The sequence below is a fragment of the Passer montanus genome, unplaced genomic scaffold, assembly GCF_014805655.1.
Source record: "Passer montanus isolate IOZ18808 unplaced genomic scaffold, ASM1480565v1 scaffold112, whole genome shotgun sequence".
In the NCBI taxonomy this organism is placed as follows: Eukaryota; Metazoa; Chordata; class Aves; order Passeriformes; family Passeridae; genus Passer; species Passer montanus.
The window spans coordinates 1,019,192-1,042,539 of NW_024357836.1; the positions used below are offsets into that span (position 1 = coordinate 1,019,192).

At 66.1% G+C, this 23,348-nt stretch overlaps 2 protein-coding genes across 4 annotated transcripts; one reads left to right on the forward strand and one right to left on the reverse strand.

Moving 5' to 3' along the window:
* Positions 1–546: 546 nt before the first annotated feature.
* Positions 547–8,809, reverse strand: SLC5A5 (solute carrier family 5 member 5). The gene is made up of 15 exons (XM_039733355.1): positions 8,734–8,809; positions 8,151–8,620; positions 7,730–7,795; positions 7,010–7,061; positions 6,841–6,908; positions 6,198–6,352; positions 5,562–5,702; positions 4,762–4,891; positions 4,066–4,154; positions 3,860–3,972; positions 3,159–3,229; positions 2,323–2,409; positions 1,600–1,796; positions 890–993; positions 547–785 (listed from the first exon to the last, which is right to left on the reverse strand). The coding sequence occupies exons 2-15, from the start codon at positions 8,514–8,516 to the stop codon at positions 547–549; spliced, it is 1,878 nt and encodes a 625-aa protein (XP_039589289.1). The 5' UTR covers positions 8,517–8,620; positions 8,734–8,809.
* Positions 8,810–10,835: 2,026 nt separating this feature from the next.
* Positions 10,836–23,329, forward strand: JAK3 (Janus kinase 3). Of its 3 annotated transcripts, none has more exons than XM_039733494.1 (24): positions 10,836–10,891; positions 11,556–11,768; positions 12,503–12,626; positions 12,709–12,823; positions 13,239–13,384; positions 14,004–14,286; positions 14,799–14,924; positions 14,998–15,155; positions 15,774–15,885; positions 16,092–16,278; positions 17,148–17,269; positions 17,338–17,472; positions 17,554–17,638; positions 17,730–17,857; positions 18,205–18,343; positions 18,689–18,840; positions 19,379–19,529; positions 19,597–19,736; positions 20,095–20,284; positions 20,841–20,965; positions 21,291–21,463; positions 22,021–22,138; positions 22,599–22,709; positions 22,798–23,329. In XM_039733494.1, exons 2-24 carry the CDS (start codon positions 11,564–11,566, stop codon positions 22,912–22,914), a joined length of 3,342 nt encoding a protein of 1,113 aa, XP_039589428.1. In that variant the 5' UTR covers positions 10,836–10,891; positions 11,556–11,563; the 3' UTR covers positions 22,915–23,329. The 3 variants fall into 3 exon arrangements, 2 of the variants coding, with proteins under 2 accessions (XP_039589428.1, XP_039589438.1); XM_039733504.1 differs by having other exon boundaries at positions 12,712–12,823; positions 22,798–22,942; XR_005630361.1 differs by lacking the exon at positions 22,798–23,329 and having other exon boundaries at positions 20,906–20,965.
* Positions 23,330–23,348: the final 19 nt, after the last annotated feature.

Sequence of the window (23,348 nt, forward strand, 5' to 3'; positions counted from 1 at the left end):
GCGGGGTCGCTGTCAGACGAGTGGGCGGGGCTTAGAGGGGAGGGGCCTTTGTCACCTGCAGGAGTCGGGATTGTCCCCTGGGGGCGGGGCTTAAAGGGGAGGGGCCCTTTGTCACCTGCAGGAGTCGGGATTGTCACCTGGGGGCGGGGCTTAAAGGGGAGGGGCCCTTTGTCACCTGCAGGAGTCGGGATTGTCACCTGGGGGCGGGGCTTATCAGGATGTGGCCATTGTCCCCATAGTGGGCGGAGCTTGGCAGGGCGTGGCCATTGTCCCCTCGGTGGGCGTGGCTCACGGGGGCAGCTCTTGATTCCCAAATTCCCCCCAAACCTGTGACCCCCCCACTGGTCCAGCAGCGTCACCTGGGGGACAGATGTGTCCCCTCCCTTTCCTCCCCTGTGTCCCCTCCCTGTCCCCTCCCTTTCCTCCCCCGTGTCCCCTCCCTGTCCCCCCAAGGCCAGGCTCTGTCCAGGACCAGCAGCTCCTTTATTGGGGCCAGCACCGTGTCCCCACCCTGCTGTCCCCGTGTCCCCACCACCCCGCTGTCCCCTACACGTCGCTCTCGGTGACAGTGCCACCCCTGGGGGGGTCACTCGGGGGTGTCCCCTCCCTGTCCGGCCTCTCCAGCAGCGCCTGGGTCACGGCGGCCTTGTCCTTGTCCTGCTCCTTGTCCTTGTCCTGGTCCTCGTCCCCGGGGGTGCTGTCACCCTTGGGGACACTCGAGGGCGTGGCCCTGACGATGTCCCACCACAGCACGCCCTGGGGACAGCGGCTCTGCCGGGCTGGCCCTGCCGGGAGGGGACACAGTGACAGGGAGTGACAGGAGCGAGGTCACAGAGAAGGGGGACAGGGACAGGGTGACACGGGGGGTGACAGGGCCATCCCCCCTCACCTGGCAGCAGGCTGAGCAGGGCCCCTGTCCCCACGGTCCCCAGGGTCCCCAAGGCGCCGTAGTACAGGTAGGACATGGAGTAGAAGTCACCCAGGATGGCCGGGCTGTGACAGGGGACAGCGGGGTGTCACCGGCATGGTGACGTCACAGGGCGTGGGGACACCCGGTGACGTCACAGGGAACAGGGCTGTGACGTCACATCCAGCAGGGACAGGGCTGTGACGTCACAAGGGACAAGGGAAGCAGCGTGACACCGCAAGGGACAGGGACACTGCTGCGATGTCACAACACGCAGGGGCGGTGACGTGACATCACATCCAGCAGGGACAGGGGCGTGACGTCACAGGGAATGGGGACAGCGGTGTGACATCACCGCCAGCAGGGACAGGGGCGTGACGTCACAGGGAATGGGGACAGCGGTGTGACATCACCGCCAGCAGGGACAGGGACATGGCACCGCAGGGGACGGGGATGGGGACAAGGACAGGGACAGGGACAGGGACAGGGTCGTGCCACCCAGGGGACAAGGACATCCCACCCCAGGGGACAGGGATAGAGGTGTGCCACCCCAGGGGACAGCGACAGGGAGGTGCCAGCCCAGGGGACAGGGAGGTGCCACCCCAGGGGACAGGGAGGTGCCAGCCCAGGGGACAGGGACAGGGAGGTGCCAGCCCTGGGGACACGCCCGTGCTGTCCCCAGCCCCGCTCACCGCAGCGGCTCCGGGGGTGGCGCGGGCAGGGCGGGCCCGCTGGTGGCGCTGGTGGCGTTGGTGACATTGCGGGGCGGGCACAGCGTCCCCCAGGTGGGCAGCACCCCCATGGTGGCCGCGCTGGGCGGGTACAGGGTGGCACCCACGGCCACCCACAGGGACAGAGCCAGGCCCACGGCCAGGCCAGCCAGCACCCCCTGCGACAGGACGGGGACACAGGGACAGGGACGGGATGGGGACAGGGATGGGGACAGGGATGGGGATGGGACAGGGATGGGGATGGGAGAGGGATGGGGATGGGACAGGGACAGGGACAGGGACAGGGATGGGAGAGGAATGGGACAGGGACAGGGACACAGGGACACAGGGACAGGAATGGGGACGGGGACAGGGATGGGACAGGGATGGGGATGGGACAGGGACAAGGAGGTCAGCAGGGGCCGGGGGGCTGCAGAGACCCCCCCAAACCCCAAATGTCCCCACGGCTGTGCTGAGTGGCAGAATCCCCCTGCCTCAAAATCCTCCATTCCCCAAAATCCCCCTCCCCAAAATCCCCCAAACCCCCAATTCCCCAAACACCTCAAATCCCCCCAAACCCCAAAATGCAAACCCTGACCCCAAACCCCCAAACCCCAAACCCAAACCCCAAACTCCCAAACCCCAAAACCCCAAACCTCAAACCCAAACCCCAACCCCAACCCCAAACCCCAATCCCACACTCACGGCGGTGCCGCAGCGGGGCAGGAACATCCCGAGCACGAAGGCGCCCAGCAGGGGCCCGCTGATCACCCCCATCACTGTGAAGGAGCCCTGCGGGGTTGGGGCTTTTTGGGGTTTTTTTGGGGTCTGGGAGAGCTGCGGGGGGTGCTGGCACTGCCCCAACCCCCCCTGCTCGAGGGCTCTCCGGGTGCCACCAGAGCATGGCCATGTCCCCATGGTGTCCCCACGGTGTCCCCATGGTGTCCCCGCTTGGATGGGCACGGATAGCAGGGGGGGGTTGGGGGTGTTTTGGGGATTTTGGGGTTTTTTGGGGTCTGGCAGAGCTCCAGGGGGTGCTGGCACTGCCCCAACCCCCAGTCTTCAAGGGCTCTCCGGGTGCCACCACAGCGTGGCCGTGTCCCTGCTGTGTCCCCACAGTGTCCCCGCTTGGGTGGGCACGGATAGCGGCTGTGTCCCCGCTTGGGTGGGCACGGATAGCGGGGGGGCTTTGGGGGGGGTTGGGTTTTTTGGGGTTTTTTTGGGGTCTGGCAGAGCTCCAGGTGGGGCCTGGCACTGCCCCAACCCCCCCTCTTCAAGGGCTCTCCGGGTGCCACCAGGGGGTCTGGGAGAGCTCCAGGGGGTGCTGGCACTGCCCCAACCCCCCCTCTTCAAGGGCTCTCCGGGTGCCACCAGAGCGTGGCCGTGTCCCCAGTGTGTCCCCACAGTGTCCCTGCTCAGGTGGGCACAGAGAGTGGGGGGGGTTTGGGGGGGTCCGGGAGTGGTTTTTTTGGGGGGGGGTTGGGTTTTTTTGGGATGGCAGAAGCCGAGGGAGGGGATTTGGGGTCTGGGGGGGCTCTCACCTGCAGGACACCCCCCCCCAGCAGCGAGGACAGAGCGGCCACGGTGATGCAGGAGGTGCCGAAGGTGAGAGCTGTGGGAATATGGGATGGGGTGGGGTGGGATGGGTTTTATGGGATTGGTGGGATTGATGGGATGGGATAGGATGGGTTTTATGGGATTGATGGGATGGGATGGGATTTATGAGATGGGATAGGATGGGATTTATAGGATTTATGGGATGGGATGGATGGGATTGGTGTGATTGGTGGGATGGGATTGATGGGATGGATGGGACTGATGGGATGGGATTGATGGGATGGATGGGATGGATGGGATGGGATGGATGGAATTTATGGGATTGGGTTGGGATTGATGGGATGGGATGGATGGGATGGATGGGATGGATGGGACGGATGGGACAGATGGGATTGGTGGGATGGTCTTGATGGGATGGATGGGATTGATGGGATGGGATGGATGGGATGGATGGGATTGGGTTGGGATTGATGGGATGCGACTGAGATGGGATCCCCAGGGTGCAATGGCATGGCACAGCCTGGCACGGCCCAGGCGGGGGTGACCCATCCGTGTCCCCGTGGGGTGACCCTGCAGGGTGACCCATCCCCATGTAGGTGACCCACCCATGTCCCCCAGGCGCGGTGGCCCCGCGGGGTGACCCAGCCGTGTCCCCAGGCGCTGTCCCCGGGCCGGTGGCACTCACAGAGCCCCTTGGAGATGAGCGTCAGCCTCCTGGGGGACAGCGCTGGCAGCCGCGGCCGCACCAGGTCCTCCACGGCGACAGCAGCCATGGCGTTGATGGACGTGGAGGCCGTGCTGGGCGCGAGGTGGCCCCGTCAGCCCCGTGGGGACACCGGGGGGGTGGCACCCCCCGCCCGTGTCCCCACCCAGGCCGGGACCCCTCCTCACCTGAGCGTGCCGCTGTAGGCGCAGGCCAGGAACAGCCCCGGCACCCCCGGCGTGCTCCCGAAGATGTCCAGGACCAGGTAGGGCATGTACTGAGGGGACAGGGCTGAGGGGGCACCCCAAAAACCCCTGGGAGGCCCCCGAACACCACCCCACTGCCTCAGGGGGTGATGGACCCCTGGGGGACCCCAAAACCCCCTGGGAGCCCCCCAAACCCCACCCCACTGCCTCAGGGGGTGCTGGACCCTATGGGCACCCCAAAAACCCCTGGGAGCCCCCCGAACCCCACCGCACTGCCTCAGGGGGTGCTGGACCCCTGGGAGACCCCAAAACCCCCTGGGAGCCCCCCAAACCCCACCCCACTGCCTCAGGGGGTGCTGGACCCTATGGGCACCCCAAAAACCCCTGGGAGCCCCCCAAACCCCACCCCACTGCCTCAGGGGGCGCTGAAGAGGGGCAGGATCCCTGTGAGACCCCAAAACCCTCTCAGGCCCCACTGCTTGAGGGGTCCTGGAAGGGGCAGGACCCCGGGGGACCCCAAACCCCCCCTGGGAGCTCCTGAGAGGTGCTGGAAGGGGCAGGACCCCGGAGGAGCCCAAAACCCCCTGTGACCCCACACCTCGGGGTGTCCTGCTGGGGTCGGGATCCCGGGGGACCCCAAAGGCCGCGGTGAGGCCGGGGGGTCCCGGGGGGCCGTACCTGGTCGGGGGCGGCGATGGCTCCGGCCAGCAGCGGGTCACAGCGGCCGTAGAGCGCGAACATGACCAGCCCGCAGGACACGGCGCTGGCCACGATGCAGAACAGACCGAGCTGGTTCACCAGCAGCGCCCTGGGGACACGGGGACACCGGGGGGGAATGGGGACACGGGGACACGGGGGGAAAGGGGGACACGGGAGACACGGGGGACACAGCGGGAAGGGGGACACAGGGGGGAATGGGGACACGGGAGACACGGGGGACATGGGCACACGGGGACACAGGGACACCGGGGGACACGGGGGAGAACGGCGGACACGGGGACATGAGGACATGGGGACACGGGGGACACAGGGGGGAACAGGGACACGGAGGGGAAGAAAGGGGGACACAAGGGGCACGGGGTCAGGGTCCTGCCAGGGCAACTGGAGCACTGCCAGGTCCTGGCAGGGGTGTCAGGGGAATTCAGGGTCCTTTAAGGGGTGCAGGGTCCTGGCAGGGGCGGTGCCAGGTCCTTGCAGGGCACAACCCCCCACAAGAGCTTCCCCTCCCCTCTGCGACCCCCAGCGCGGGACCCGGAGAGTTCCCGGGATCCCGAGAGGGTCCGGAGGGTTCCCGGGATCCCGAGAGGGTCCGGAGAGTTCCCAGGATGCCAAAGGGGTCTGGAAAGCTCCCGGGGAGCCCCGAGGGGATCCAGAGGGTTCCCGGGGATGCCAAGGGGACCCGGAGAGTTCCCGGGGATCCCGAGGGGGTCCGGAGGGTTCCCGGGGGTCCCGGTGACCCCGAGGGGGTCCGCACTCACATCTTGGCCTCCCTCTCGCTCCGGCAGGCCACGTAGCGCTGCACCTGCGCCTGGTTGACGCCGTACATGGAGAGCCAGAGCAGCGTCCCGCCCAGCACGAACGTCCACACCGTGTACCGGCTCCGCGGGTCCGGGCTGAAACTGGGCACGGCCCGGGGCACGGCATGGCGGGGGTCCCGGGGGGCTGGGGGTGACCCCAGAGATCCGGGGAGGGGCTGGGGGTGAGCGCAGAGGTCCGGGGAGGGGCTGGGGGTGACCCCAAAACACGGGCAGGGGGATGAGGGGCTGGGAGTGACCCCAGAGATCGTGGGGTGGGGGGGTGAAGGGCTGGGGCTGACCCCACAGATCCCGGGAGGGGCTGGGGGTGACCCCAAAACCCGGGCAGGGGGGTGAGAGGGGGGCTAGGAGTGACCCCAGAGATCCCGGGGCGGGGGCAGGGGGTCCGGCGGGGTTCGGGGGGGCACAGTGACCCCACAGATCTCAGGGAAAGGGGTCCCGCAGGGTTCGGGGGACACAGTGACACCCCCATAACAGCCGGGGCAGGGTCAGGGGGTCCCGCGGGATTTTGGGGACGCAGTGACCCCACAGATCCCCGGGCAGGGTCAGGGGGTCCCGCGGGGTTTTGGGGGTACCCACTCGGCGAAGTTGAGCCTGGAGCCGTTGCTGGCGATGCTCAGCACCTCGGCGGGACCCCCGGCCAGCAGCGCCCCCCGCGCGGCGATGGCCACGAACCCCGAGAGCATCACCAGCACCTGGAACACGTCGGTCCAGATGACAGCCTTCATCCCGCCCTGCGGCACGGCCAGCCCTGAGCGCCGGGACCCCCGAGCCCGGGACCCCCGAGCGCCGGGACAGCCCCGGCGACACACCCCGGGACCACCGGGACAGCCAGGGACACCCCGGGACCACCGGGACCGCCCCCGGGACTGCCCCCGGGACAGCCAGGGACACCCGGGACCCCCCTGGACACCTCAGGACACCCCCAGAACACCCCGGGACCCCCGCCTGAACATCCCCGTGACAGCCAGGGACACTCGGGACCCCCTTGGACAGCCCCGGGGTACCCCGGGACGCCCCCAGGACAACCAGGGATCCCCGGGACACCCCCGGGAACCTCCGGGATGCCCCCCGAGACACCTCGGGACACTCCCACGACAGCTGGGGACAACTCCCGGGACCACCCTGGACAGCCCAGGACGCCTCAGTACCCCCCGGGACACGCCGGGACACTCGGGACGCCCTCCAGGCCCCCCCGGGACCCCCCCAGCCCCCCGCTCACGATGGTGGTGTAGAAGGTGCAGATGACCCCCGTGGACAGCAGCGACGCCCAAATGTCCAGCCCGGTCACTGGGGGAGAAGTGACAGTGACGAGTGACGGTGCTGGGGGGAGGAATTGTCACCTGGGGGGGGACACAGGGACGGGGAGACCCCCCCGCGCCACCGCTCACCTTGGTTCAGGATCAGGGCGGGGGCGTAGATGACGATCCCGGTGTAGAGCATCTGCGGGAACGGGGGGCTCAGGGACACGGGGTGGGGCTCGGGGACCCGGGGGGGGCTCAGGGACCGGCTTCAGTCCTTGTGCTGCGAAGTTGAGGGGTCTGGGGTTTGTTTTTCTTCTCAGAAGGAGCAGCTGAACTTCACATCATGTTAGGAAATTCTCAGTTGGGCTTTATCCCGTTAGTGCTGGGAATAAAAATCATGAGTTAGAGCTGAGGCAGGAGGGGATTAAAGGTATAAATCTTCGATTAGCACTGTCGTTTTTATATAGGCTGCATTAGGCTGTGCAGTGTACGATCAGTAATGCAGAATGTCTGCGGGCTCAGGCTGCCGGGGGGGGGGCTCGGGGACCCGGGGGGTCTCAGGATCCCGAGGGGGACTCAGCGCCCCAAGGGAGGCTCAGGGTCCCAAGAGGGGTCTCAGGGTCCCCAGAGGGGCTCAGAATCCCCAAGGTGGGGGGGGGGCTCAGGGTCCCGAGGGGTCTCAGGGTCTCCTCGCCGGTGCCACGGCGGGGGTCTCCGCTCGGTTTTCTCTGCAAACAGCGCTCCCGCCGCGCCGCGCTCGCTCCGAGCCAGCCCAAACACGAGCACGGGCCGGGGCCGCTTCCCCGGGGGCTCGGGGCAGAGCCCTGCCTGCCCCGCGCTGTCCCCGCGCTGTCCCCGCGGACGCACCGTGGCCAGCAGGTACTGCACGGTCCCGCAGAGCCGCACGCCCCGGCTGAAGCGCCGCTCCAGGTACTGCGACAAGGACAAGGACAGAGCCCTGAGCGGGGCTCCAGGCACCCCCAGAACCCCCGGCTTGGCGTTTGGGGGTCTCTGTGTCCCCCCACCCCAACCCCATGGGGTGCGGACCCTTCTCACCCCCTGCCCCGGGTGCTGGGGGATCCCTCCAGCCCCTCTCACTTTGGAGGTCTCGGCATCCCCCCGACACTTCTCACCCCCTGCCCCGGGTGCTGGGGGATCCCTCCAGCCCCTCTCACCCCCTCCTTTGGTGTTTTGGGGGTCTCTGCGTGCCCCCTCACCCCGCGGGACCCCTCCCAGCCGTGTCCCCGCGGTGTCCCGGGGTGTCCCCGGGTGTCCCCGCCGTGCCCACCTCGTAGGTGCTGGTGAGCCCCAGGCGGTAGAAGACGGGCAGGAAGAGCTGCGCGGTGAGCGCGCTGTTGAGGAGCTGCGCCAGGCACATCCAGAGGAATTTGGCTCCGTAGCGGAACGCCTCGGCCGGCACCCCCAGCACCTGGATGGCCGACATGAAGCTGGCGGACAGCGACAAACCCACGGGCAGCGCCGACATCCTGCGGCCGCCCGTGAAAAAATCCTCCGAGGTTTTCTGGCCGCCCTTGGCCAGCCCGTGGAAGAGCCCGATGCCCGTGGAGATCAGCAGCATCAGCGCGAAGACTCCGTAGTCCCAGGGGCTGAAGGTGAGCTCCCGCACGTCCTGGGGTCCCTGCCGAGCTGCCATGGTGTCGCTTAGGGCGGGGGGACCCCAAAAGAGGCGGCTGAGGGTGGGATTCGCAGCGGGGTTAGGCCGGGGCTCGGCGGCAGCGGCGCATCCGAGGGGGGGGACTGGAGGGAGAGAGAATTCCTTGGAATTCCTTGGAATTCCTTGGAACGGGCGGGCGGAGCGGGCAGCAGGAGAGGGCAGCAGGATTTTGGGCCGCACCCCGTGCCCTCTGTACCCTTCCCAGCACGGGGCTGTGCCAAGGGGCGCCAAGGGGCAGAGTCCGAGCGGGAACAGCCAGAATTTGGAGGGGAAATTGCCCCGATCCCTCCCCGGTCACCGGCTCCAGGGAAGCGTCGGCACCCAAAGGGACACGGGAGGGAGAGAGGGAGAGAGGGAGAGACCCCTCCCCAAAGCAGCACAAACAAGGAGGGGCAGAGCCTCCGGCGGAGCCAAATTTATCTCCAGCCGAGGGGAAAAAACAACAAAGCCGAAAGAAACCTTTACCCCAGCAGGAGCAGCTTGTTTGCCGGCCGAGCGGGACGGACCGGCTGCGCCGAGCCCGGGGAGCCGGGCGGGGGCTGCTCCCCGGGGAGGGGTCCCTGCCGCGTCCCCGGAGCCGTCGGGGGCCCGGCCGTGCCCCGGTGCTCCGGCACCTTCAGGCCGGCGGGGAGGGAGCCGCGGCGGGGAGGACGGAGCCGCGGGCGGCCGTAAATAAATAAATAACCCCTTCCCTGCCGGACGGAGCTCCGGGCCCCGGCGCTGAGCAGGGGCAGGACGGTGGCTCCTGGAGGGATACGTGGCACCGGGCGTGGGGCTGGCACCGCTTCCTCATTCCCTGCCACCAACGCCACCGCGTCCCGCCCGGGTCCGGACAGGTTTGGGGATTTCCAGGCTCTTGTCCCAAACCCCGCGGGTGAGGTCGGGGTTGGGGCAGGGGAAGAGCCCTGAGGTGGGGACAGAGCTGCTGTGGGGACAGCGTGGCCTCTGATGTGTCACCGTCCCCTCTGAGGGGTCACCAAGGGGGAAGAGTCCCCTCCGAAGTGTGGCCACGGAGGAACTTTCCCCTCTGAGGTGTCACTGCAAGGTCACTGTCTCCTACAGGCTATCACCACGAGGTCACTGTCTCCTCCAGGTCATCACCGTGGTGGCACTGTCCCCTCCAGGCCATCACCGTGGTGGCACTGTCACCTCCAGGTCATCACCGTGGTGGCACTGTCCCCTCCAGGCCATCACCACGAGGTCACTGTCCCCTCCAGCCCATCAGCATGAAGGCACCGTCCCCTCCGAGATGTCACCACGGAGTCATTGTCCCCTCCCAGATGTCACCACGAAGGTCCCGTCCCCTCCGAGATGTCACCACGGAGGCATTGTCCCCTCCCAACTGTCACCACGGGGCCACCGCCCCCTCTGAGTTGTCCCCGCGGGGCAGACGAGGGTCCCTGTCCCCGCCTCCAGCCCTGGTGGTGGCATTGTCCCCACCACGTGTCCCCGGGGGGGGACAGGGCAGGGCAGCACCCCGTCCCCTCCCCGCCGCCTCCTCGCCGAGCGGGCTTGGAGCAGCTCCAGGGGAAAAAACAGCGACTTTGGGCCACATCCGCCGGGCGGGGACGTGCGACACCGCACGGGCCCGGGGCTGGCACACGCCCAGCCCCGCGGTGGCACCGGGGACAGCACCGGGGCCAGGAAGGGCACTGCGGGTGGCAGCAATGGGGGGCAGGGGGGGCTGGCAGCGCCCTGGCTGAGCTGCCCGGGCAGAGCATCCCCCGTGCCTGTGGTACCCACGGCGCCAGCACCGGAGGGTCCCCGAGGGTCCCCGGAGTGTCCCTGGAGTGCCCAGAGGATCTCTGGAGTGCCCACAGGGGTCCCTGGGGTGCCCAGAGGGGTGCCCGGGAGTGCCCAGAGGATCTCTGGAGTGCCCAGACGGGTGCCCGGGGTTCCCAGAGGATCCTCAGGGGTGTCCAGAGCGTCCCCGGGTGTACCCAGAGTGTCCCCGGGGGTGCCCAGAGGGTTACCAGGGGTGCCCAGAGTGTCCTCGGGAATGCCCAGAAGGTTCCCGGGGGTTCCCAGAGGATCCTCAGGGGTGTCCAGACTGTCCCCGGGGGTGCCCAGAGGGCTCCCAGGGGTGCCCAGAGGATTCTCAGGGGTGCCCAGAGGGGTGCCCGGGGGTGCCCAGGTTCCAGCCCTTCACCCTCCGGACACCCCCTGGCTGTGCCCCGGGGTGTCGCATGCTGTCCCCCTCCCCTGGCAGGAAGCCGCCCGCCCGGGAGGCCTCGGGCAGGAAGGAAGTCACTCGGGGGTTTTTTATCTCTCCTTCGCTCGCAGCCACCTACGCAGCCCCAGAGCCCCGACCTGGCAGCGCAGCCCCCCCGGGACCCCTCCCCAGGCCCGCAGAGGTACCGGGGGGGCTGCGGGGGGCGGCCAGGCCGGGATGGGACCGGGAAGAACTTGGGTGGAGCCGGGGATGGAACTGGGAGGGAGTCGGGATGGAGCCGGGGATGGAAACGGGATGGAACTGGGATGGAACTGGGGTGGAGCCGGGGATGGAACTGGGATGGAACTGGGATGGAGCCGGGGATGGAACTGGGAATGGGGCTGGGATGGAGCCGGGGATGGAAAAGGGATGGAGCTGGGATGGAACTGGGGTGGAGCCAGGGATGGAACTGGGAGGGAGTCGGGATGGAACCGGGATGGGACCGGGATGGGGCTGGCATGGAACTGGGATGGAGCCGGGGATGGAACTGGGATGGAGCTGGGATGGAGCTGGGATGGAGCTGGGATGGAGCCGGGGATGGAAACAGGATGGAGCTGGGATGGAGCCGGGGATGGAGCTGGGTCCCCCCTGCTCACACCGGGAGCGCCGAGGCAGAGGAGGAGCAGCCGGGAGCGTGGGACAGGCTGGGAGAGGGGGGGGATATCCAACCGCGTGCCTCAGTTTCCCCTCCCTCCTTCCCAGCAGGGGCCCATGGCAGCCCTGCGGGCGCTGCTGCGCGGTTCGACCGCGGCGAGGATGATGAGGGTGGGACCAGGGGCTCACTCCCATCCTCCCTTTCCTTGCAGCGCCCGCCATGGCCCCGCTGGGCGAGGAGACGCCGCTGATCGGGGGCCGCTCCTGCAGCCTCTCGTCGGCCGAGAGCGGCACCCTGCAGGTGCTGCTGTACCACCGGGCCCCCGCCCCGCCGCGGGCCCCGGGCAGCGCCGCGGGCACGCTCAGCTTCACCTTCGGCGAGTACACGGCCGAGGAGCTCTGCGTGCGCGCTGCCAAGGCCTGCGGTGAGCGCCGGGCACCCGCGGCAAGGGCACCCGCCGGGAGGGGGGGCAGATGTGGGTGCGGGGTTCTGTTTGTGGGGACGGGGTCCTGGGGGTGCAGATGGGGTCCTGGGGGTGGGTAGGGGGTCCTGGGGGTGGGGATAGGGTCCTGGATGTGGGAATGGGGTCTTGGGGGTGCAGATGGGGTCCTGGGGGTGCAGATGGGGTCCTCGGGCTGGGGATGGGGTCCTGTGCTCATCCTCAGCAGGGAATTCTGGCTGTGGACTCAGGATCCCCAGCAGTGGGGTTTCTGTCCTGGTTGTGGGGTTTGGATACTGGCTGTGGGGTTTGTGTCCTGGCTGTGGGGTTTGGGTCCTGGCTGTGGGGTTTGGGTCCTGGCTGTGGGGTTTGGGTCCTGGCTGTGGGGTTTGTGTCCTGGCTGTGGGGTTTGTGTCCTGGCTGTGGGGTTTGGGTCCTGGCTGTGGGGTTTGTGTCCTGGCTGTGAGGTTTGTGTCCTGGCTGTGGGGTTTGGGTCCTGGCTGTTGGGTTTGTGTCCTGGTTGTGAGGTTTGGGTCCTGGCTGTTGGGTTTGTGTCCTGGCTGTGCACTTGGTGTCCAGTCGTGAGCTCAGGATCCCGCGGATGGGTTCAGGGTCCCGAGCACACCCTCCACAGGGGATCCTGGCCGTGGCTGTGGGGTCTCAGCCTCGAGCTGAGGCCCTGGCCATGGGCTCGGGTGCCAGCTCCTGTCGGTGCCCAGGTGTGCTGCCCGTGTGCCACCCGCTCTTCGCCCTGGCCACGGAGGACCTGAGCTGCTGGTTCCCCCCCAACCACGTGTTCACCGTGGACGAGTCCCGCAGCCAGGTCGTGGTGTACAGGCTCAGGTGCAGCTCCCCCCGGTCCCTGCCAGCTCCTGGGGTCGTGCTTTCGGGGGATGCAGCGCTGAGACCCCTCCTCTGTCCCCAGCAGGTTTTTCTTCCCCAACTGGTGCGGACTGGGACAGTCCCACCGCTTCCAGCTGCTGAACGGCCAGGCCAGCCCCGTCCTGGATTACCCCGTCATTGATTACCTGTTCGCCCAGGTGAGCACTGCCAGCCTGCCTCCTCCTCCTCCTCACCACCATCATCATCATCATCATCATCATCATCATCATCATCATCATCATCATCATCATCATCATCCCCGGGCTCTCTTTGTTGCCTGTGGAGACCGGGATGATGGATGCTGGGGGTGTTTTTGGGGTGCTCTGACCCCTCTCTTCCTCTTCCTCTTCCTCTTCCTCTGCCTCTTCCTCTTCTTCCTCTTCCTCCTCCTCTTCCTCCTCCTCCTCCTCCTCCTCCTCCTCTTTGGGTGTGCCGGGACACACCCCGGGGACGGGGAAGCAGAGCCTGGGCAGGATGTGACTCCCGGTGCCTCTGGGACACAAGGGGGACACGGGGGTGTCTGGGGGGGTCTCGGGAGGTGGCAGAGCCCCCCCGAGCCTCGTGCCCTTCCAGTCCCGCAGTGATTTCATCGGGGGCCGCGTGGCCGTGGGGCTGAGCCTGCCCACGCAGGAGCAGTGCCTGAGCCTGGCCGTGCTGGACATGCTGCGCATCGCCAGGGAGCAGCGGCAGAGCCCCGCGCAGGTCTGCAGCCACGTCAGGTGAGAGCGGGCACAGCGGCACCCGCGGGGCAGCGTGACACCCATGGGACAGTGTGACACCCCTGGGGACAGCCCGGCATGGCTGGGGACAGCCTGAAACACATGGGGATGGTGTGACACCCCTGGGGACAGTGTGACACCCCTGGGGACAGCCCGGCATAGCTGGGGACAGCCTGAAACCCATGGGGGCAGTGTCACACCCATGGGGACAGCCTGAAACCCATGTGGACAGTGTGACACCCCTGGGGACACTCCAACACCCCTGGGGACAGCCAGAAGCCCATGGGGATGGTGTGACACCTCTGGGGACAGCCTGAAACCCACGGGCACAGTGTGACACCCCTGGGGAGAGCCTGGCATGGCTGGAGACAGCCTGAATCCTATGGGGAGAGCCTGGCATGGCTGGGGACAGCCTGAAACCCATGGGGACAATGTGACACACCCAGGGGCAGCCCAGCATGACCGGAGACAGTCTGAATCCCATGGGGACACCCCAACACTCCCGGGGACAGTGTGACACCCCTGGGGACAGCCTGAATCCCACGTATGGCACCCCTGGGGACAACCTGAATCCCATGGGGACAGTGTGACACCCCCGGTGACACTCCTGTCCCCTCAGCTACAAGTCGTGCCTGCCGGCGCCGCTGCGCTCGAAGATCCAGCAGCACAACTTCGTCACCCGCAAGCGCCTCCGGCGCCGCTTCGGCAAATCGCTGCGGCGCCTGGGGGGCTGCCAGGCGGACGGGCCCCACCTGAAGCTCAAGTACCTGCTGGACCTGGAGCGGCTCCAGCGCCACCGCAGCGAGGAGGTTTTCCACGTGCGCTCGCCCGGATCCGCGGCGCCCGTCACCATCCACGTGTCCGGTGACGGCGGCGTGGCCTGGAGCTGCGGCGGCTCCGAGGTGCTGCGGGTGACTGGGTGTGCCGTGAGGAGCTGGGGACGGGGCTGTCACCCTGGCTGGGTGTGCTGTGAGGAGCTGGGGACGGGGCTGTCACCCTGGCTGGGTGTGCCGTGAGGAGCTGGGGACGGGGCTGTCACCCTGGTTGGGTGTGCCGTGAGGAGCTGGGGACGCGGCTGTCACCCTGGCTGGGTGCACTGCAGGGAGTTGGGGACAGGGTTGTCACCCTGGTTGGGTGTGCCATGAGGAGCTGGGGACGGGGTTGTCAACCTGGGTGGGTGTGCTGTGAGGAGCTGGGGATGAGGTTGTCACCCTGGCTGTGTGCTCTGTTGGGAGTTGGGGACGGTTTTGTCACCCTGGCTGGGTGCGCAGTGAGGAGTTGGGGACAGGGTTGTCACCCTGGTTGGGTGTGCTGTGGGGAGCTGGGGATGAGGTTGTCACCCCAGTTGTCACCCTGGCTGGGTGCACTGTGGGGAGATGGGGACGGGGCTGTCACCCTCGTTGTCACCTCGCAGAGCCGCCAGCACTTCTGCGACTTCCCCGACATCGCCGACATCAGCATCAAGCAGGCGCCGAGTCGCGAGGGTGGCGCCGTGGAGAACCGGCTGGTCACCGTCACCAAGGCGGACAACCGGGTCCTGGTGAGCTGGGGAAGGCTCGGGGAGCCCCGGGCGGGCTGCGGGGGACAAGGGGGTGACACGGAGGCTGGCACAGGAGGTGGAGTTCGCCACGCTGCGGGAGGCTCGGTCCTTCGTGGCTCTGCTGGATGGGTACTACCGGCTGACGGCGGATGCCCAGCACTACTTCTGCAGGGAGGTGGCACCTCCGCGGCTGCTGGAGGACCTGGAGAACCAGTGCCACGGGCCCATCAGGTGGGTACCGAGACCCCCTGGGCACCCCGAGCCCGAGGGGACAGCGGGGACAGAGCCACCCCCGGCCCAGGTGGCTCCACACGGGGATCTGCTGGGTTTGGGGGGGTGTGAAATAGGGGTCTTCTCCTCAAGGCAGGTCTCATGAGCTCTTGGAGATTTATTTCACACCTAAGGCAGCTGAGCTACCTCAGGAGGTATAAAATCAGCAGGATGGCTTCTGTGGCAGTGTTAGAAACAAAAAGGTTTTAATAAAAGGCAAAATAACAAAACTCTTTACAGTGAAAAAAAGAGCCAGGTGCCAGAGGTTCTTGTGTAAAACACCTCACAAAGGCCGTTAGTTTCTTTGTTCTCTTCCTTTTCTAGTAAATTGTCAGGCGGGACTTTTTGGCTCCTGCCCAGTTGGCCATCCTCAAGTTTGAGGTGAAGTCCCCAAGGTCCATGAGGAGAGAAACTTCTGGGCTTTTTTCCTTTTTGAGGAGACCAAGGACACTTTTGTCACTGCATCAACAAGGGGCACATTCCCCTAGGGTGGGCACGGGGGGTGGGGCACAGGGGGAGGGCACAGGGGGTGCCCGCGATGTCCCCAAGGGCCACCACGGCCATCCCTGCCCTTGGCAGCGCCGAGTTCGCGGTGAACAGGCTGGAGGCGGCCGGGGGGGCCCCGGGGCTGTTCCTGCTGCGCCGCAGCCCCCAGGACTTCGACAGTTACCTGCTGACCGTGTGCGTGCAGGTGAGACCCCCGGGACCCCGGGCAGGGGGGCTTGGGGGGCCACGGCTGCTGCACCGGGAGGGCGGCACGGCCCTGGCACCGGCGGGGCGGTGACACGAGGATGGTGACACGAGGACGGTGCCACCCGCGGTGTCCCTTTGCGGCAGGAGGGGTTTGGGGGGTCCCGGGGGTCTCCCCGGTGCTGACCCCGGTGCTTGCCCCCCCAGACCCGCTCCGGCCGGGATTACAAGCGGTGCCGGATCCGCCGGGACGAGGACGGGCACTGGTGGCTCTCGGGGGTGGCGCGGAGGTTCGGCAGCCTGCGGGAGCTGCTGGGCACCTACGGGCACCGCGGGCTGCAGGCGGAGGGGGCACCCATGCGCCTGGAGCTGGCCTGTCCCCCCCGGCCCAAAGGTGACACCGCGGGGCATGGCAGAGCGCGCTGTGAGGTCACAGAGAGGGCTGTGATTCCCAGAGTGAGATGTGACGTCACAGAGCAGGCTGTGATGTCACAGAGTGGATGTGACATCACAGAGTGTGCTGTGTTGTCACAGAGTGGCTGTGATGTCCCAGAGTGAGATGTGACGTCACAAAGCCACTGTGACGTCACAGAGCAGCTGTGACGTCACAGAGAGACTGTGACGTCACATAGTGGATGTGACGTCACAGGGTGGCTGTGACGTCACAGAGTGAGCTGTGACATCATCAAACAGCTATGACGTCACAGTGCAGTTGTGACGTCACAGTGCGGGCTGTGATGTCACAGGGTGGCTGTGATGTCACAGAGTGAGATGTGATGTCACAGAGTGTGCTGTGATGTCACAGAATGTGCTGTGATGTCCCAGAGTGAGATGTGACATCACAGAGCCACTGTGATGTCACAGAGAAGCTGTGACGTCACAGAGAGACTGTGACGTCACATAGTGGATGGGACGTCACAGGGTGGCTGTGATGTCACAGAGTGAGCTGTGACATCACCAAACAGTTATGACGTCACAGTGCAGCTGTGACGTCACAGGGCGGGCTGTGACATCACAGAGTGAGTTGTGACATCACCAAACAGCTATGACATCACAGTGCAGCTGTGATGTCACAGAGCAGGCTGTGATGTCACAGAGAGACTGTGACGTCACAGAGTGGCTGTGATGTCACAGAGTGAGATGTGATGTCACAGAGTGGCTGTGATGTCACAGAGCGGGCTGTGACGTCACGGGGTGGCTGTGTGAGGTCACCAGCTGGGGGTCCCCTGGCCAAGCCCCCCCTCAGGCCCTCTCTGCCCCCAGAGAAGTCCAACCTGCTGATCGTTCGCAGCGGGGTGCCCTGTCCCCCCGGCTCCCCCCGCCCCCGGCGCCGCAGCCTGCACCAGATGATGTTCCACAAGATCGACCCCCAGAGCCTGACGCGGGTACGGAGCGGGGCCAGGGGGTGGCACGGGGGGACAGGCACCCCCTGCAATGTCCCCGTGTCCCCCAGGGCGAGAGCCTGGGCCAGGGCTCCTTCACGCAGATCTACAAAGGCGTCAAACGGGAGCAGGACGAGGAGGACGGGCCCCGCCAGACCCCGGTGGTGCTCAAGGTCATGGACAGCGGCCACCGCAACTGCCTGGAGGTGAGGGGGCGGCTCTGCCACCTCCACGGTGTCACCTGGGGGTCCCTAAGGCCCGCCCTGAGCCATCTGTCCCTGTCACAGTCCTTCCTGGAGGCCGCCAGCACCATGAGCCAGCTGTCCCACAAGCACCTGGTGCTGCTGCACGGCGTCAGCCTCGGCAAGGACAGTGAGTGCCCGGCGGGGTGGCGGCCACAGTGCCACCTGGGCACCCCCTGGCCGCGGCGTGGGCACCCCCTGACCCCCCCGGGCGCCCCCAGGTGTGATGGTGCAGGAGCACGTGCGGCACGGGCCGCTGGACCTGTACCTGCGCAAGCACCGCGGCGCGGTGACCACCGGCTGGAGGCTGACGGTGGCCAAGCAGCTGGCCTACGCCCTCAACTACCTGGTGAGCCCACCGGGCTGGGGAGGGGGTCCCGGGGGTCCTGGGGTGCTGGCCTTGGGGTTCTGCCTCTGGGTGTGGGGTCCTGTGCTCATCCTCCGTGGGGAATCCTGGCTGTGGGCTCTGGATCCCAGCTCTGGGTTTGGGGTCCTGGTTCTGGATTCGGGGTCCTGGTTCTGGATTCGGGGTCCTGGTTCCCCATCCCACAACTCCCACACCCCATGGATCCCATGGATCCACAGCCCCCAGTCCATCACCACCCCACAGCCCCCACCCATCCCTGGTGCTCCCCCCAGCCCACCCCAGTGTGTGGGACCACCCTGAGGGTCCCGACCCCTCTTCCCCCCATGCAGGAGGACAAGAAGATCCCGCACGGGAACGTCTCTGCTAAGAAGGTTCTGCTGGCCCGGGAGGGGGACATGGCTGGGGGGAGCCCCCCCTTCATCAAACTCAACGACCCCGGGGTCAGCGTCACCGTCCTGGCCCAGGACAGTGAGTCAGGGGTCCTGGGGGGTCCCTGGGGTGCTGGCCTTGGGGTTCCGCCTTTGGGTCTGGGGTCCTGTGCTCATCCTCCGTGGGGAATCCTGGCTGAGGGCTCTGGATCCCAGATCTGGGTTTGGGGTCCTGGTTCTGGGTTTGGTTCTGGGTTTGGGGTCCTGTGCCAAGCCGGGTCCTGGCTGTGGGCTCTGAATCCCTTTCACCAAACTCACCCACCCCGGGGTCAGCGTCACCCTCCTGGCCCGGGACAGTGAGTGAGGGGGTCCTGGGGGGTCCTGGGAGTTCTGGGGGTGCCAGGCCCCCCACAGTGGGTGCTGAGGGGGGCTGGGCACCCCTCAGTGCTGGTGGAGAGGATCCCGTGGGTGGCCCCCGAGTGTGTCAGCAACCCCGGGAGCCTGGCACTGCCAGCTGACAAGTGGGGCTTCGGAGCCACCCTCTGGGAGATCTTCAGCGGGGGGAACATGCCCCTGAGCCTGCTGGAGCCCCAGAAGGTGAGGCTGATCCCAGCACCCCGCTGGATGCTGCCCCATCCCGTTCTATCCCAACCCTCCTGCCCCATCCCGTTCTATCCCAACCCTCCTGCCCCATCCCACTGTATCCAAATCCTCCTTCCCCAGCCCTCCTGGCCCTTCCTGCTACATCCCAGCCCTTCTTCTCTGCCCAATCCCATCCCATCCCACCCCAGAAATCCCATCCCATCTCATTCCCTGCTATGAATCCCATCCCATCCCACAAATCCCATCCCATAAATCTCAACCCAAAGATCCCATCCCATAAATCCCATCCCATTCCCTGCTATGGATCCCATCCCATCCCATCCCAACCTCCCATCCCATCCCAAAATCCCATCCCATCCCATCCCATCCCATCCCATCCCACAAATCCCATCCTACAAATCCCATCCCATAAATCCCATCCCATCCCACCTCTCCTGCCCCATCCCTCTGCACCTTCCCCCATCTCGGAGCCGTTCAGGGGCTCTTTGGGGGGTCCCACACCCCCTGAGCCCCCTCTGCCCCCCTCTCCCAGAAGCTGGAATTCTACCGGAGCCGGCAGCAGCTGCCGGCCCCGCGCTGGCCGGAGCTGGCGGCGCTGGTGGCGCAGTGCATGGAGTACGAGCCGCCGCGCCGGCCCTGCTTCCGCGCCCTCATCCGCGACCTCAACAGCCTCGTCACCTCCGGTGGGCACGGCAGCGGGCTGGGGGGGCCGCGGGGACCCCGCCGCCGCCTCACCGCCCCCTCCCGCAGACTACGAGCTGCTCTCGGACCTGTCCCCCGCGGACGTGACGCTCCGGGGCGGCTTCTGGGGACGCGAGTCCCTGGCCATGAGCCAGGACCCCGAGCACTTCCAGGAGCGGCACCTCAAGTACATCTCGCTGCTGGGCAAGGTGGGGGCGCAGGAGAGACCCCAAAACTCAGCACAGCCACTCTTGCCTTCTGGATTTGGGGTGTGGGAGATCCTGGTTGTGCTGAGAAACAATTCCAGGAGAGACCCCGAACCCCAAAACTCAGCTCAGCCACTCTTCCCTTCTGGATTTGGGGTGTGGGAGATCCTGGCTGTGCTGAGAAACAATTCCAGGAAAAACTGAACCCCAAAACTCAGCTCAGCTGCTCTTCCCTTCCCGGATTTGGGGTGTGGGAGATCCTGGCTGTGCTGAGAAACAATTCCCCTCTGTGTGGGGGATTTTGGGGGGATGAGGCACTGGGAATTGGGGGGCACCCCAACATCCAGTTCCCTGCATCCAGGGGAATTTTGGGAGCGTGGAGCTGTGCCGCTACGACCCCCTGGGTGACAGCACGGGCGAGCTGGTCGCGGTGAAGAAGCTGCAGCAGGATTCAGCCAAGGAAATTCGGGATTTCGAGCGGGAGATCCAAATCCTGCACTCGCTGCAGCACGACTTCATCGTCCGGTACCGGGGCGTTTGCTACAGCCGGGGTGAGCTGGGAATGGGGCAGGAATGGGGCTGGGAATGGGGCTGGGAATGGGGCTGGGAATGGGGCAGGGAATGGGGCTGGGAATGGGGCTGGGAATGGGGCAGGAATGGGGCTGGGAATGGGGCAGGAATGGGACAGGAATGGGACAGGGAACGGGGAGGGAATGGGGCAGGAATTGGGCTGGGAATGGGGCAGGAATGGGGCAGGAATGGGGCAGGGAATGGGGCAGGGAATGGGGCTGGGAATGGTGCAGAAATGGGGTAGGGAATGGGGCAGGGAATGGGGTAGGGAATGGGGCTGGGAATGGGCAGGGAATGGGGCAGGGAATGGGGCAGGGAATGGGGCAGGAATGGGACAGGAATGGGGCAGGAATGGGGCAGGGAATGGGGCAGGAATGGGGCAGGGAATGGGGCTGGGAATGGGGCAGGAATGGGGCTGGGAATGGGATGGGGAATGGGGCGGGAATGGGGCAGGAATGGGGCAGGGAATGGGATGGGGAACGGGGCAGGGATCCCCGATCCCGGCTCCGGCCATCCCGGTGCTGGATGTGGCCGCAGGGATGCGCGGGCTGCGGCTGGTGATGGAATTCCTGCCCAACGGCTGCCTGCGGGATTTCCTGCAGAAGAACCAGCCCCGCCTGGAGCACAGGACGCTGCTCCTCTACGCCTGGCAGATCTGCAAGGTGGGGAAACGGGGGCGCTGCTGCCCCGGGATGGGGCTGGAGCCGTGCCGTGGGTCAGCCGCGAGTCGCGGGCCAGCCCCGGGTCCTGTCCCTGCCAGCGGCTCCGTCCTGGCCGGAGCAATGCCACGGGTCACCCAAGGGTCACTGTCCAGCCCTGGGGATGCTGCAGGATCCTGTCCCTGCCAGCAGCTGCATCCCGGTGCCACCCTCACCCCGGGGGCTGTGCTCCAGCCGGGATGAGCCCCCAGGGACCCTCCCCGGGGGTTCCCCAGCCCTGGGGACGCTGCCGTGTCCCCGCTCCCCGCCAGCAGCCGCCTCCCGGCAGGGCATGGAGTACCTGGGGGCGCAGCGCTGCGTGCACCGGGACCTGGCCAGCAGGAACATCCTGGTGGAGAGCGACAGCCACGTCAAGATCGGCGACTTCGGGCTGGCCAAGCTGCTCCCGCAGGACAAGGATTACTACGTGGTGCGGGAGCCCGGCCAGAGCCCCGTTTTCTGGTGAGGGGGGCACACGGGGAGGGCTGGAATTCCAGGGGATCCAGGGCTCAGGATCCGCTTTTCCCAGGACTCAGAATCTGCTTTTCCCAGAGCTCAGGATCCCCCTTTTCCAGGGGCTCAAAACCCATTTTTCTGGGGACTCAGGATCCCCTTTTCCTGGGATTCAGGGTCTCCTTTTCTCAGGGCTCAGAACCCATTTTTCCTGGGGCTCCGAACCCGTTTTTCCTGGAGCTTAGAACCCGCTTTTCTGGGGACTCAGGATCCCCCTTTTCCTGGAGATCAGAACCTGTTTTTCCCGGAGCTCAGAATCCATTTTTCCTGGGGCTCAGAACCCGTTTTTCCTGGGGCTCAGAACCCGTTTTTCCTGGAGCTTAGAACCCGCTTTTCCAGGGACTCAGGATCCCCTTTTCCTAGAGATCAGAACCTGTTTTTCCCGAGGCTCAGAACCTGCTTTTCCCCAGGCTCAGAACTCATTTTTCCCAGAGCTCAGAACCCCCTTCTCCTGGAGCTCAGGATCCCCTTTTCCCAGAGCTCAGAACCCGTTTTTCCCGGGGCAGGTACGCTCCGGAATCCCTGGCTGACAACATCTTCTCCTGCGCCTCCGACACCTGGAGCTTCGGGGTGCTCCTCTACGAGCTCTTCACCTACAGCTCCAAGAGCAAGAGCCCCTCGGAGGTGACGTTTCCCTGGAAAGGAGGAGCCACATTCCCTCTGGGACCAGCCCCCCGCAGCCCTCGCGGTGTCCCGGGTGTCCCGGAGCTCACGGGTGTCCTGGAGCTCATGAATGTCCCCATGCTCCCATACGTCCCTGTGCTTCCCAATATCCCGGTGCTGCCGACTGTCCCGGAGCTCATGGATATCCCGGAGCTCATGGGTGTCCCAGTGCTCCCAGGTGTCCAGGAGCTCCCCGATGTCCTGGAGCTCATGAATGTCCTGGAACTCCCGGGTGTCCCGGTGCTTCCCAATATCCCAATGTTCCCGGGTGTCCTGGAGCTCATGGATGTCCCAGTGCTCCCCGATGTCCCAGTGTTCCCGGGTGTCCCGGAGCTCCCGGCTGTCCCGGTTGTCCCGGTTCTCCCGGGTGTCCCGGAGCTCCCGGCTGTCCCGGCGCTCACGGCTGTCCCCGTGCCCGCAGGAATTCCTGCGGATGATGGGCACCGCGAGGCCGCCGCAGATCATCTGCCACCTGCTGGAGCTCCTCAAGGACAACCGGCGGCTCCCGGCCCCCGCCGGCTGTCCCTCGGAGGTGACACCGCTGCCCGGGGGCTGGCGGGGGGGTCCCCGCGGTGCCACCCCTCCCCTGATGTCCCCGCCGTGTCCCTTGTCCCCCCCAGGTGTACGCGCTGATGATGAGCTGCTGGGCCTTTGCCCCCGGCTCCAGACCCACTTTTGGGGAGCTGTCCCCCAAAATCGAGGCTCTGCGGGATGGGCGGAGCAAAACTCGGGGGTAGCCCCCCCCCCCCCCAGAGTGGCACCGGGACCCCCAAGCCTCGGTGATGCTGCCCTGTGCTTTGGGGGGGCACTGAGGGGGGACACAGCCCCCAGCCCCCTTTCCCACATCACAGCCCCCCTCCCATCCCTTCAGCTTTTCCCCCTTTTTTCCTTGCCCTCCCCCTCCATGGCAGAATTGGGATGGGAATATGGGATTTATGGAGATATGGGATTTATGGAAATATGGGAATACAGGACTTATGGGATTTATGGGAATGTGGGAATATGGGATTTATGGAATTATGGAAACATGGGATTTATGGAAATATGGGATTTATGGAAATATGGGAATATAGGATTTATGGGATTTATGGGAATATGAGATTTTGGGAATATGGGATTTATGGAATTATGGGAATATGGGATTTATGGAAATATGGGATTTATGGAAATA